Source organism: Moschus berezovskii, chromosome 3 (genome assembly GCF_049115385.1).
Source record: "Moschus berezovskii isolate FMDL1 chromosome 3, NW_MosBer_1.0, whole genome shotgun sequence".
Classification (NCBI taxonomy): Eukaryota; Metazoa; Chordata; class Mammalia; order Artiodactyla; family Moschidae; genus Moschus; species Moschus berezovskii.
Window position 1 is genome coordinate 96,668,333 of NC_142462.1, and position 16,150 is coordinate 96,684,482.

At 37.0% G+C, this 16,150-nt stretch overlaps 1 protein-coding gene across 4 annotated transcripts in view; it reads right to left on the reverse strand.

Annotated features, from left to right (window-relative positions):
• The window catches only part of CADPS2 (calcium dependent secretion activator 2), a 593,849-nt gene that overhangs the window by 141,638 nt on the left and 436,061 nt on the right, over window positions 1–16,150 (reverse strand). For all 4 annotated transcript variants that reach the window (XM_055421183.2, XM_088834647.1, XM_055421182.2 and 1 more), the window contains 2 exons: window positions 12,195–12,296; window positions 1,341–1,404 (listed from right to left, as the gene is read on the reverse strand). In XM_055421183.2, the coding sequence (XP_055277158.1) occupies window positions 1,341–1,404; window positions 12,195–12,296 (166 nt within the window). The remainder of the gene's footprint in view (window positions 1–1,340; window positions 1,405–12,194; window positions 12,297–16,150) is intronic.

The following is a 16,150-nucleotide window of genomic DNA, read 5'->3' on the forward strand; positions in this document are numbered from 1 at the left end:
CTATAATTGGAATAAAGGTCACTGTTCATTCTGCCACCTGTCAGGGCAGGGCATGAGGGCATCTTTGCTATTACTAACTCTTCTCTGCTGGGGGAAGGAGAGTAGCTCTGCCATGGAAACCAGCACACAGCCAGGCTGCACTGGGTACCCAGGATGGGATGCCCTTCTAAAAACCAAAGCTGCCTTTGAACACTTTTGTCTCATCAACAATACCTTAATGCATAGGATGAAATGAAAACTATGAAAAGTCTGAGTTACATGCAGCTTTTAATACTACAAAAATTCTAGTAAAATAATTATGACAATAATATTTCTATCACATAGTTCACAGTGATCAAGGATAAGACAGAGATAGATAACACTAATCTGTATTCCAAAGATCTCACTTCAGTCATCAGTTCTAGCTCTCCTCTCCTAAACACTTAAATCACTGAACACTGTCTCCCCTTTTTGCTTTTCGGAGAGGTGCGAATAAATAATGCATTACCTGGAATTCCCTGAGCAGAAAAATCAATAAGAACAAGTGCTCTGAAGTCAACAAATCAAGACTACAATAATCAAATCATGAGACAGAGATGATTGCTAGATATACTTTTTAATATGGATAAGGAATAAAACTTGTCCACATTACTCAACTGCTAGTTTCCAACTAGCATGTGAATAGTTTTATAGATAGATGAAATGATATTTCCTTTTCTCACCTAATTTACCACAGAAACAGCAGTGAACAATATACTTTAATAAATGATTTTTAACATGGACATAAAGCCTTATTTGCTGTTCACTTTTCATATACTTATATAATTTCATGACTTCTATGATCATCAATTTCTGTCATTTGTGAATTCACTCAAAGTAACACATAAATTGAATTGAAATAAATTTTGAGACAAATTGAGAATGAAAGAAATGATATGTGTGTGAATATTAAATGCTGAGAACTCTTACAGATATGAGGAATATGACAGGTAGAAGTACAAATAAGTGGGGATAATAAAAGACAACTGTAAAGTCTGAGAAACAGATAATTATATTAAAATTTGATAATTATAGTAAAAAATGACTATTTCCTGAGGGGGAAAAAAGAGGTGGGAAAAATGCATATTACCAAAAAGATGCTATAAACTCAGGATGGCAGTGGTGTAGGCTTCAGAAAGGTTTTGGAGAGGAAAAGGAGGATATAGAAGAATTTGAATGTAGTAAGGAAAAGTGAGAAACTGATGAAATGCAACAAACCTAGAGGATATCACACTCCTAAGGAATGGGACTGTCGGCCTAGTTCATAACTACACAGCCACTGAGAATGCAAATAGTACTTACAAAGTAAAGTTCAAACATACCCTTTCAAGTAATGAAAGTGTAGCTTTCAGCGCACCCTCAGGTCGTCCAAAGGGAAAACAGTATCTTTAAAAAAAAGAGGAACAAACGAGTCAAACATGTAATATCCGACTGCTAAATAATTCCCTTTTCAATTACTTGGCATTATTGGACAACAGTAAAACGTGGATAAAAGGGCACTGACCCTTGCAGGAAATTTTTAACTGGTGAAATTTATATAGTCCCATGATTTAAATGTCTGAAAACAGTAAAGGTATAAACTGTGATGAGAAAGATTCTCAAGTTTCGATGATTCAGGTACATCGAAAAATATGGTAATCAAAGCAGAATCCCTAAGGTCCTATAAGGGAAACTTAAAATGCATTTCCTTTTAATTTCTTGTTAAAGTTTTGTTATTCAAACTCTGTGATAAAATAAAATGATTTCCCCCACTTCCTCGTGTATTTCTGTGTGATTTTTAAGATGGAAACCCACGCCACATATCTAACTTCTGTGGGAAACAAGGTCCCGGCTCCCCACCTTTCCTCACATCTGCCAGTCTCCGCCGGGGTCACTGCACCCCCCTCCACCCCACCCCTGCTGTCTTCTGCAGCTCTTTTGCCAGAAGTCATTTATCCAAAGTATTTCTAGTCCCATGTAATCCTCATACACACCGATAACTGCAGGGCAGGCCACATGGATATTCTGAAATCAGGGCAGAGCTGGGAGGGTGCATGGGCTCCTCATAAGTCAGCTGCCACACGGTAGGGGGTTTACTGCTTTTTACAAGGGGTCCCTCTTAGGGTCACTGTCCGCTTAGAGAGCACAGAATGTCAGCCGTTTCATCCTGCAGGAGTGCCTCCCTTGTTGTTAGGTTCAGCAAAGCCTCCTTCCTTGATCTCTTCCACTCACCGCCCCAATCGCCCCCCAACACTGGGCCCCTCAAGATCAAGTGCTTGAGGCAGCTGGGCTATCGTGGCACCATTTTGCTCTGACTTCAGTTCAGTTCAGTCGCTCAGTCGTGTCCGACTCTCCGCGACCCCGTGTATCACAGCACGCCAGGCCTCCCTGTCCATCACCAACTCCCGGAGTTCACTCAAACTCATGTCCCACAGAGTCGGTGATGCCATCCAGCCATCTCATTCTCGGCCGTCCCCTTCTCCTCCCGCCCCCAACCTTTCCCAGCATCAGAGTCTTTTCCAGTGAGTCAACTCGTCGCATGAGGTGGCCAAAGTATTGGAGTTTCAGCTTTAGCAGACACCTTCAAACTAATAACTTGAAAAGGTTACTCATTTCCATGTCTTTTGCCATTACCCAAGGCTGGATGGCATCACTGACTCAATGCGCCCGAGTTTGGGTGAACTCCGGGATTTGGTGATGGACAGAGAGACCTAGCATGTTGCGATTCTTGGGGTCGCAAAGAGTCGGACATGACTGAGCGACTGAACTGAAGGACTCAGTAGACACATTTTCTAAGACATAATTATCATGGAAATGATTGTTTTTCGCACTGTAATTTGAAGAGGTTTCCCTCCAAAGCACACATAGTTTAAGCTCTTTTATTGGACCCAAATTTTACACGGAAAGACTAATTCCTCACAAAGTAGTAGTTGAATTTATATTCAGACTAGGTTTTAGTTTTGTGAAACTTTCATTGGTGTCAGAAACTTTCATAAGTGTCATATAAATCTAGCCACTCACATTTCTCTTTAGAATACTGGGCATCGTTTACTGTTAAATTTTTCCTTCATTTAATCTTGCCTCTCTGCACCCCTCTTAACCCTCTGCCCCACCCATACCTAAAAAATATCACTAATTTATTTTGATAGAGTTTCCTACCCCCCAACTCCCACCCCACTGGTGCTTTTCTTTAGAGTATTAGCAAATTAGGAAAGTAGCTTTAGTCATTTTGTATACCATAAACCTTAATCCACGTTTAAATAAAACACAAATTGGGTTCTTGTAGTCCCCTCCTCCTGCTTAAATCTTTTCAGCACATTTGCATAATCCACCCATTGTCTTTCCTATTGTTTATTTCCATTAACCTGTGGGTGACTCATTTTATGAATGGAATGTTACTGATCCCCAGATTACATTTAGCATTTCAGGGCTCTGAGGTCCCACTGGGTATGTTCTGAATTAGCATTAGCTGCCCATGATGTGTAAATAATTTAACACATTTACAGAGTACAAGTAATCCTGAATTAATAAAATACAGAAAATAACTATACAGAAGCTTAATTAATCTTCACAAAACAAGTTTGAAAAGACGGGAATCATTTTGTTCTGCTTTTCAGGATAAATATTTTGGGTTCTTACCACTTTGATAGCTCTCTAATAGCTAAGCAAAGTGAAAAACACTCAATTATCAAATAAAATTCAACCAAGTTTAATACCTAATCTGAATAAATTAAAGTCACCCTGATTTTCACTTTAGTCAATTAATTACACAGATAAATGAGCCTGCATAGATCTGTCCAATGATTAAACTCTTTTCTTTGAATTTTAAATTAAAAATTTAAATACAGTATCTATTTTTATCAAAGTTATATATGCACATAGCCTAAAAAGAAACTTCTTCTAAGGGGATTTTTATGAAAAACCTAAGTCCGTTTTTGTCAGTTCCATCCCACTTTTCAAGTAATTTCTCTAGGAAAACATGTTCTAAACTTTTAGCTGATTCTTTCAGTATTTAAATGTCATATCCCTGACCTACATGATAACATTTCAAACTTCAAATTTTCCAGTTTTAATATTATCCTACTAACTTCCCACTATGAAAGAGAAGTACTTAACTTAAAAAAAAATAGATTTAGAGGTATAAGTGATATAGAATTAACTACACATATTTATAAGTGTAAACTACACATATTTATATTCAATTTGATAAATTTTGACAATATGTATGCATGGCATACATGTGTGGACCCATCACGTCAATCAATGCAATATTCATATTCATGACCGCCAATGTTTCATTCCAACTCCTGGGGCCCAGGCAACTGCTCATTTACTGTCATTTAGTTTATATTTTCTGTAATTCCACGTTAAGAGAAATCATACAGTATGAACTTTTTTGGTCTGATTTCTCTCAACATAGCTCTTTTGATATCCTTTCATGCTATTGCAGTGCATCAACATTTCAATCCTTTTCATTTCTCAGAAGTATTCTAATACTTTTTTTATCCATTCTTTGGTCACCAGACTTATTTCCATATTTGGCTATTATGAAAATACTTATATAAATATTCATATTAAAGTGTTTTTGTGGGTATATGCCATCATTTCTCTTGGGGAAATACCTAAAAGTGGAATAGCTGGGTCATACCTTAGGTGTTTCATTTTTCAAAAATCACAGACTATTTTACAAAGTGAGTTGTATCATTTTACATTTCTGTCAATCAGTGTGGCTTTAGGTTATAGTTCCCTAAAGAGTAATGATGTTGAGCATATTTTTATGTGCTTTTTCACCATCATACATCTTCAGTGAAGTATCTGTCAGAACAACTTTCTATTGGGTAGTTTTATTTCTTATTGTTTTAAGAGTTATTTATAGGGAGTTCCCTGGTGACAGAGGAGTCTAGGCCTTTACTGCTGTGGCCCAGGTTCAGTTTCTGGTCAGAGAACTGAAATTCTGCAAGTCATGTGGCGCAGCTAAAAAAAAAAAAAAGTGTTATATATTATTGATAGAAGTCTTTTGAGGAATATGTATTGTATAAATATTTTCTCCCATTCTGAGATTGCCTTACAGCATCTTTGGAAGATCAAAAGTTCTTAATGTTGATAAAATTCAGGGTAACATCTTTCCATTTATGAATCATGATTTTGGTGTTTCATTTAAGCATCTGTGCTTAGTCCAATGACACAGATTTTGTTTTCTATGTCTATTCATCTTGAATTAAATTTTGGACCAAGTGTGAGGTATGGATCCAGGTTATTATTTTACATTTGTATATCCAACCATCAGTTTCATGTGTTGAATAAAGTATATTTTGTAAATTATTTATACATTTGTTGAAAATCAACTGAGCATATGTTCAGTTCAGTTCAGTCACTCAGTCGTGTCCGACTCTTTGCGACCCAATGAATCACAGCACACCAGGCCTCCCTGTCCATCACCAACTCCTGGAGTTCACTCAAACTCAATGTCCATCGAGTCAGTGATGCCATCCAGCCATCTCATTCTCTGTCGTCCCCTTCTCCTCCTGCCCCCAATCCCTCCCAGCATCAGAGTCTTTTCCAGTGAGTCAACTCGTCGCATGAGGTGGCCAAAATATATGTAAGTCTATTACTGGACTCTACACCACATTTATTATGGAATTTTGAGTAAATAGTCTTGCCTTGCTTTTGATCAAAGGTGGAAAACATCCACTCTTTCTTCCTTTTCTACCATTAAATATGATGTTAGTTGTAGGTTTCCCATGATGCCTTTAACAGCTTAAACATATGGCATGCAGTAACAATAATGATTGTAATACTGTTTTTCACTAATTCTATCTTCAGTGTAATTTTCATTTTTGCTTGTATTTATTCTCTTTATTGGTTGTATTTTACTACTTCTTTGTATGCTGAGAAATTTCTGCTGGATGTTAGACACTGTTGCTTTACCATATTGGTGGCTGAAAACTTTTGTATTCCTTTAAACATTCTTGAATTTTGTTCTGGAAGGCAGTTAAATTACTTGAAAATAGTTTTATTATATGAATCTCCGTTTTAAACCTCCTTAGGAAAGACCATGACAGTGTTTATTCTAGGGCTAATTTTTTTCCACTATTGAGGCAAAACCGTCTGTATTCTACCTGATGCTCATGATTTAGGCTTCTATTTTAGATACTGAAAACTGAAACTAGCCGGAGCCCTGTGTAAAGGAATCCCTTATAATCCTTTCACATAATTCTTTGCCCAACTTCAATTTCTTCACATTCACGCACAGATCATTACTTAGCTGAAGACTCCAGGGGGACCCTCAGCAAATAGTTTCAGGTCTGTCTACTCTCTCCTTTAGAGCTTTGAGTTGAAAACTCTGGCTGCCTTGCACTTCCTGGACTCTTAGCTCTGTCTTCTCAAGTCAGGGTGTCACTGGGATCTGCCCAGATTCCTTCTTCCTGGATCATAATCTAGAAACACTGTCCTGGTAGTGAAGTGAAAGTCTCTCAGTCGTGTTCGACTCTTTATGATTCCATGGACTATACAGTCCATGGAATTCTCCAGGCAAGAATACTAGAGTGGGTAGCATCTCCCTTCTCCAGGGGATCTTACCAACCCAGGAATCAAACCCAGGTCTCCCACATTGCAGGCAGATTCTTTACCAGCTGAGCCACAAGGGAAGTCCGTCCAGCTAGGCAATTAAAGGGCCTCTTCATTGTCTCCCATCTCTAAGGAATCATTGTTATTCATTGTCTTATATTTACTAGCTTGAAAAGCATTTTTTCCCACATATTTTGTCTTTAAAAAATCGTTTCAGGTAGAAGGTAAACATCCCATTATTCCATCTTGGATGTAAAGTTGCTTTTTTTAAGGACCATTTTGTATCACCCTAAACATAATTTCGGTTCCTTCTACCTTTCTGATGCAGTTACATCATTTCTGTGGGTTTGACTTAAATTCACTATCTACATTAATTATATAAATGTCCTAGATAACTGAGATGTATTTAATATGATTATTTTCTATGTGCCACTATTTTGTTTATAATTAATACTTTGCTAAATTTGTCTCTGTTTTCTTTTTTATACACTTAGTTTAATACAACTTCTCTCGACATGTTAAAATATTTCAATGGTCTGTCACTTTGACCTTCTTGAAGAATTTTCTGAACTACTCTGGTCAGAACTATTTCCTTTCTAGGCCCAGCTTCACTTTGGGATTTTCTACTAGCTACCACTATGAAGATTCCTTCTTCTTCCACATTGATTTCCTGTTACAGACATCTTAATTTTCCCTCTTTGTCTTCTCCTTTGTCTTGGTAAATTTCATTCTCCAGAAAGGGAATATGGGAAGCACGTGTTTTGAATGTATCATTATTTTATGATATTCTGAAAATAATATTATTCTACCACTACCCTTAATGGCTTCCCTGGTGGCTCAGATGGTAAAGTGTCTGCCAATAATGCGGGAGACCTGGGTTCAATTCCTGGGTGGGGAAGATCCCTGGAGAAGAAAATGGCAACCCACTCCAATATTCTTGCCTGGAAAATCCCATGGATGAAGGAGCCTGGTAAGCTACAGTCCATGGGGTGGCAAAGAGTCGAACATGACTGAGCGACTTCACTTTCTTCTTTTCTTTCTACCCCTAATGGAGACATTTACTAGTATATAATTTTAGGCTGGAAATAATTTTTTTCTCAAAATTGTGAAGTCACTGATGCATTGCTTTCTGAATATCAGTACTGCTCCTCCCATCAAAATGAAAGCTGAAGAAAAGGATCATTTAAAAAAATTTGTTCACTGCCTGGCACATAGTAGGCTTTAATAAGTTATTGTATGTGTCAATATAATTTTTAAAGTTATCATATAAAATGTTAATTTTAGATGAACCTGGGAGATGCATATATAGGAACTTTCTGTCCTCTCTCTGAAACACTTCTGTAAAGATAAAATAATTTCAAAATAAATATGAAATAAATGTACAAAACAAACAAAAATCTGTTGTAGAACAAATCAGTGCTGAGAAGTAATTTTGATTCTGGATTTTTTTTGCGCTTTGGGATCCCCACTTTTATATCCAAGATTGTGAAAATTCATAAGAACATACTCTAATGAGTGTCTATTTTAATTCATTGTGCCTGGTACTCAATGAACTCTTTTAACGTGAACACTTATGTCTCTTAATTCTGGAAAATTGTTTAGAATAACTTTATTGATAATTTCCTACCTTTAGCCTTAACTGTTTCTGGAATTCCTATTATTTATGATGATGAAACGCCTAAGCAGATCCTTCATTTTTCCTGTCTTCATAGAGCTGCCCCACAGTATCTGTGGGGGATTGATTCCAGGACCCCCATGGATGCTAAAATCCACAGATACTCAATTCCCTTCTATAAAATGGTGCAGTACAATCGGCCTTGTATATGTGCAGATTCAACTAATCCAAATCGATCCAGCCAGGGATGTGAAACCTGAGGACAGGAAGGGCCAACTGTATTCTTATTTTCCTATCCTTCTCACTCTCCTACTTTTTGGAAGGTTTCATTAACTTAATTTCTCAATAGTGTGTACGTATTATTTGTGTCATCTGCATCAATTTCTAAGAGGTCTTATTTTTCCCTAAGATTTTTTAAAAAAATCTTGTTTTTGTTTCATAAACGCTCTATATTCTCAAATCTCTCCAAATTTATTAATGATAGATTCCCACCACCTCCTCCACCATTTTCTTTTTCCCATATAGTCTGTGTTTTTCCCCAAGCTGCTGTTTTGTATGACTTGTTTGGGCTTTGAGTCCTACAGTAAATACTTTCCTCAAATATCTGAAGCCTTACCTTGGCTGGCTGATCATTTTCAAAACTGCATTATTAAATAACTGAACAGAAGCTATACGCACCTAAGTGGGTCTGTGTAGACTGTGGTCTTTGCTGACAGGGACTAGAGCTGAGCTGTTTTGTGGGAGTCTTTATTTTTCACAGCTTTAGGTCTTTTCTCTTGTGTTAGTCAGAGTCCCAGGGGGAAACACTTGTAATATGTATGGATGGCATAAGCCTGCTTGCCTGCCTGCCAGCATTTTGGGCGCTAAATGCGTGAGGTAGAAGGAGAAGGCTGTGAGTCTCAGATTTCAGAATAAACATTTATTTAATCCCCATGTTTCTATATAATCCTGAACTCCAACTGCGCCTGCTTCCTCCCCTCCTCCACCTCAGCCCAGGCACCCTCTAATTTTACCCTCTCTAGGGAAAAAAAAAAACCTGCAGTGCTCTGCTAGGGAAGGGGAAGGGCAGCAACCTAGCTGATGAGTTGGAAAAGAGATCTGGGGATCTAAGTGTGTCTTAAGCAGATTTACAGCAAATCATCCTACTCTTAATTTCCAGGAGGGTTTACAGCTGGCAGTTCCAAATGTTTTGGCGATTGTATGACATAAATCAGATTGCTTCTTTTTCCCTACTTCCAGTTTATGATCCAGCTTTTCCTGGGTGGCTAAATTAGATACCACCCATTCATCTGACTTCCACATTTTAAACTTTTTTCCACTTCTTCCTCTTTTACTCTTGTCTTTGTAGGTTTCTATCTCCTGAAAAATACTGTTTTGTTGTTTTGGTTAGGTTCTGTTAGGAAGCTGAGCCAGACATGCATTTAATCTGCTGTCTTTAACCAGAAGTCCCTCATTTATGTTTAATTTGCCTTACTTTATCTGTGTCTTTGAAATTCATTTCTGAAACACAGTTGGGCTTGAATAAAATTTTTATGCAAGAGTTATTAATAGTACTCTGGCTATTCTTTAGTGTGAGTTGATAAGTAATTTATGTTCTCTCTAAATTTTAGTGTATTGATAAGTGGCTAAAGAAGATCATTTGATAGAATCCTTAGGAAAATCTTTATGGATAATTTGAATATGCTTCCAAATTTGTCTATGTGGAAACCTAAAATTTCTTCTGTTTTATTTTAACTTCATTTCCTCTCATCCAGTTTTCTATGGACTCAGGAAAAACAAAACTTATAAAATTTATACAAACTCTACATATATCAAAAGGGAATATAAAAGTCAACCCAAAATATCTAGAGGAGTTTGGTTTAGCTCTTATCTTTAGTACATCAAAGAGATAAAAATGAAAAAGAATTCGAGTACATCTTTACAGATTTTACACAGAAAAGTAGAGAAATAAAACCGTGAGAGAGAGGAAATGAATACAATGATGTGGACAATAGTCATTCTGCTGGCTCAGATGGTAAAGAATCTGCCTGCAATGCAGGAGACTTGGGTTCGATCCCTGGGTTGGGAAGATCACCTGGAGAAGGAAATGGCAACCCACTCCAGAATTCTCATCTGGAAAAAATCCCATGGAGAGAGGAGCCTGGCAGGTTATAGTCCATGGGGTCGCAAAGAGTGGGACACAACTGAGCAACTAACTCTTTCACACTTCACAACTCCTACTGTGGTGGGAGGCCCCTGGCGGGCTGGTTCTGCCCAGACTGACTCAAGCAGGGTGGTCCCATGGCTTCTCAGTGTGTAAGCACCTAGTGCGTGGGCTTCCTCTGGCCCTGGGTTGGGTTAAGGACCAGGTCTGTGACCTATCGGGTCAAATGAGATATCAGAGGTGGTTTGCTAGGATCTTCTAAGGCAACTTTCCATCTTAAGAGAGAATCGCAGAAAGAGAGAGCCTCTACTAGCTTCCCTTTAAACCTCCATGTATGAATGTGAGGTCAGGAATTCCTGGTCTTGCTTCCCATCTAGGGCTAAAGCTACACCATGAAAAAAGGCAGCCATGTGAGAAACACAAAGAAATGGAGCTCTGGCTACTAAATTCAGCCTGTATTGAAGTTCACCTTACCTGAGACCTGAGTGTAAGTGAACATATACATCTATTTGTTTAAACCAGTATGAGGTGGGATCTGGGCAGTACTACAAATAACCATGGGGACTTATATAGTTCTTGATACAGATATTCAACTGAATGATGAGCTGTGTCTCAATAATGCCAACAACAGAAAAACTACATATTTTCATTAAATGACATACATAATGTGTCTATACACAAGGTGTCTATACAACCTGAAAGATACTAATTTTGGCAGCAAATGCATAAATATCCTCTGCAAATGTGTTTGCTAATGTGAATTTATTGGCCTTTTGGACAGAATAATTCTCATAATTCTCCAATAATTCTGTCTCATGCATAGCATTTCTAAATACGGCAATGAATGACTGCCCCAGGCCCAATTATCATGACAAAGTAAATCCTCCTTGATTCACTTATCTTAAGTTGGTGGTACCAGCTCCAGCTGAAATCACTAATGCAGGGAAACAGATGAATAGTATATCCTATGATAATTTTTTCCTTAAGGGTCATTTTAAAAAATCACAGAGTCTAAGCTTTTCATATTACAAATAAGGAAACCAAGACTCAGAGCAGCCATACACTGTTCACATGGTTAAATCACAGTGTTTTCAAACTGTTGAGGGTGAAATTAACTAAATTTATTTTTCAATAAGTTCATATGAAATGATTCCAAATTACATACCCACAACACGACAGATGTGCTATAAGATACAATACAAAGACATGGCAGCATTTTATAGGATCTAATGATGAGAGTAATAGAAAAAGGCATAATTCTGTTTTTGACTGTTAAGTTCTATTAAGCTCTCTATAATCAGGGAAAAAAAGGAATATTATCAAGATATTTATCCTTCATCCTGCAAATGTTTCTTAGTGTCAGTACTTGATTTTTTTGACTGAGAAACTGCGCCAGTTGCACTGTGGTCCTTATTCTCACAGAACGTAAATAAAAGGATAACTAAGGACTTAAGAAATATATGTCCTTACTAGGTGATGGGTGACTAGGGCATAGTACAGATGATGAACAATAAAAGACTTCAGGTTTTCCACTCTCTGTTGAAATAAATGAGAAAGTCTCCTTGGCTGGTGATGCAGGAGGAGGGGGTAAACGTGCGCAGAGCTGAGGGAACAGCTTATGCAAGGCTGAGAAGACAATGTGAGTGGAATGGATATTGCAGGGGGTGGGGTCTACCTAATGAGTTGTGAAAATTGAAAGGCAGGTTGAGAAGGAGACCACAGATGGAAGAATGTGTAGATCATACCTTTCAAGCAATGGAGGAGAAGCTGATAGTTCTTGAGCAGAAGTAGAACAACATAATCCACATTTGTAGGAGATTAGACGATTGAGTGATTTAAGCAAGCAAACACTTGTACTAATGGAGTATATACCTGAAATGGCTTATCTGATTCTCTAAAAGGGAAGAGAGTCTTTCCTTTATCTCCTCAAATCTCTCCTTTTCTTCCACTGAAACAGTTCCGATTCCATCAGGCCTGAAAAAAGAGTAGAATCAGTAATTTTAGTGATAGAAAATGAATATATTTTATATTTTTCTATTTCCCTGAAAAATCCAAATAATAAAGGAAAATGCATAACGGTTCACAGTATACATAAAGCTTATGTCTACAGTGAAATTTTATTGGAGGTGTTTGCAGTCGTTTGCTGCATATTTTGACCTGGAATGAATGGAAGGGATTTATTCTCTTTTAGAGAGCCTTCAAGGCAAAGGATAACAATAAATAGTTTTCAGATCCAGAAAACAATAACTAGTCCTTGAGAATGGCAATGAAAAGTGTTTTATAGTGATACCAAACAGTTGACCAATTAAATATCCTGAATGGAATTATTATAAAGAATATACTGAATGTAAGCTAAAATGTCTTAACTGCTTCTCTTCCAAATAATATTTGAGCTAATGTGAAATTAGAGATTTAATTTTAATTGCTATAAGGAAAAGACATTTTGGATACATGTAGTGGTTTATTGCTCTATTTATTTTTTCTTTAAATATAAATTAAATATAAATATTTGAATGAAAACACACAGAGAAGAAACTCTACTTATGTTTCAAGATTTTTGTGCTTAACCAAATATGCTTATGAAATAAAGGTGATGACTGAACAGAAGTATTCTTTTACTAAGAGATCAGAATTGAAAACGTAAAATATATCTAATAGCATGGATTCAGAATTTACACTGTATCAATTTAAGTATCTGGTAGTATCAGTTCAGTTGCTGAGTCGGACAAGCACTCATCTAAAATTTTCAATATGTGAATTTAACTGTCTTTGTTAAAAACAGAGGAAAAGATATAGGACTTTTGCATTAACCTTATTTATTTATACAGTTCAACAAAATGAATCTTTTGCATTTCTTAGCACCAATTATTCTTCATCCAATTAATTTTTTTAATATTATATTTTAATTCCCAAAGACTTATCATTTGAACTTACTAATTTTTAATGTTTATGTGTAAAATAGGTAGAAGTGAGGATTATGAAAAAAATGGATATTAAAAATAACTTTCCCAACAAGATTTGTATTTGCTATTCCAACTGGTTTTTACAAAAAGACATATACATATGTGTGTGTGCCTTTTTGATACTTATAAGTAGGATAAAAGCAATTAATTCTAAGATTATACATGAATCAGACTGGCTTAAAGACCTTCTATTCATATCAGAAAAAACAGCTATCATTAAAGTCTGAGAATATTTTTCTAAAACAAAGTAAATAATTTATTATTTCAGAAAGTTGTATCTTGCTTGAATTTATGCTTTGAAAATATTATCTATAATTATATTTCATTCTGATCCATCAAAATGCAGTTTGAAAGTTAACCGCAGGGGAAAAAAAAAAAAAAACTAATGGCAAAATATTGGTCTTTCAAAATTTTTAAGAAAGAAAAACAAAAGTGTGATTTTATTTATTTTTAAAATTTATTTATTTTTATTTTTTAATTTTTTTTCTTGGAGGCTAATTACTTTACAATAATATATTGGTTGGTTTTGCCATACATTGACATGAATCTGCCCCGGGTGTACATGTGTTCCCCTTCTTGAACCTCCCTCCCACCTCCCTCCTCCCCATATCCTCCCTCCAGGTCATCCCCGTGCACCAGCCCCAAGTATCCTGTATCATGCGTCGAACCTGGACTGGTGATTTGTTTCACATATGATAATATACATGCTTCAATGCCATTCTCCCAAATCATCCCACCTTCACCCTCTCCCACGGAGTCCCAAAGACTGTTCTATACACCTATGTCTCTTTTGCTGTCTCGTATACAGGGTTAAGGTTACCATCTTTCTAAATTCCATATATATGCGTTAGTATACTGTATTGATTTTTTCTTTCTGGCTTACTTCACTGTGTATAATAGGCTCCAGTTTCATCCACCTCATTAGAACTGATTCAAATGCATTCTTTTTGATGGTTGAAAAATACTCCATTGTGTATATGTACCAAAGCTTTCTTATCCTTTCGTCTGCAGATGGACATCTAGGTTGCTTCCATGTCATCACTATTATAAACAGTGCTGTAATGAACATTGGAGTACATGTGTTTCTTTCAATTCTGGTTTTCTCGGTGTGTACGCCTGATTTTAAATTCTAGAGCAATGAACTATGAGCTAACCCCAATGGTTTATAATAATTTAGCAAAGGAGTTTTTCACATGTTACTTTGGAGTTATTACCTATCAAGCAAATAACAGCACAAAACCCAGACTATAACCCAAGAATGACTATTACCAATGATCACAGAAGTTGAACTGGAGAGTTTTATCTATATAATTAATTAATTTGGGAATTCGGGTAGATAAAAACTGTTAACAACACTATGTTATTATTAATACATAGCATAAAAACTCATACCACCAAGTTGTAGGTGGTTATTTCACTAAATACATCTATGCAAACTTGATGAAAAAAGGAAAGCCCTTATCTTTTTTTGTTCTGATGACTGACACAGCCCTTGATCTGGCTCTCTAACAGATGCCACGTGATTATATTTGAGTGAATTTTACTGTTTGTTTCAACTATCCAAGGAGACTAATCCACAGTGATAGTATATGTCGTCAGGTGATATGAACCTTCACTGGGGCACACTGCCTACCTGACTGAATGGAGCCAGGGGTTCAGTCAGTAAAGACTGAGAAAAGTTAGTCAGGTGGATGTCACTTGTGTCACCTTCACTGAGATACAGACTGTTATTCATACTGAAGGGCTGTCATTTTACTGAACTTATTACTAAATTAGGTACACCTCTGACAGGTTAAATACATTTCATATTTTGGACCTACTCTTATTCACATGTCCTTATTTTAGTGTATATGTCAGTGAGTGAAAGTTACTCAGTGGTGTCTGACTCTTTGTGATCCCATGGATTGTAGCCTGCCAGAATCCTCTGTCCACAGAATTCTCCAGGCAAAAATACTGGAGTCGGTAGTCGTTCCCTTCTCCAGGGGAATCTTCCCAACCCAGGGATCAAGCCCAGGTCTCCCACATTGCAAGTGGATTCTTCACCTTCTGAGCCACTAGGGAAGCCCAAGAATGCTGGAGTAGGTAACCTATCCCTTCTCCAGGGGATCTTCCCAAGCCAGGGATCAAACTGGGGTTTCCTGCACTGCAAGTGGATTCTTTACTGTCTGAGCTATAAGTGAAGACCAAATATACCCGACTATGTATACACCAATATACCAGACTATGTACTAAATATCAGATGTATGAAGTGGCCTTCTATATCTAAAATATTGAGGCTAAATGGCAACTGTGCTGTAGTCAAGCCCCAAAGTAACAACTCCTTCTAAAGTTATTCTTCCCAGAAAATGCAAATACTTCTGTGTCATTAATAGCTTCTTGTCATGATTGTTATTAAAACAAACACAGTAATGATCAATGCACTGGGTACTGTGCTGTTTTACATGTATAGTAACATAGGCTGAACACAGTAATCTTCTCTCTAGCCCCCAAGAGACGAGGCTATTGAGACTCAGGGAGGTTAGGTGACTTCCTTAAGATCACACAGCTTGTAAGGAAAGGATCCTTGACCTGAACGTAGGTCTTTTACATTCCAAATCCAGGGCTTTTAGTGCCCATGCATTAATGTCTTTCCTCTCTCTCTCTCTCTATATATATATATATATTTTTTTTTTTTTTTTTTTTTTGCTGCATCATGACTAGATATGATAGAGTGCCTGACGAACTCTGGACGGAGGTTCGTGACACTGTACAGGAGACAGGGACCAAGACCATCCCCATGGAAAAGAAATGCAAAAAAGCAAAATGGCTGTCTGAGGAGGCCTTACAAATAGCTGTGAAAAGAGAAGCGAAAAGCAAAGGAGAAAA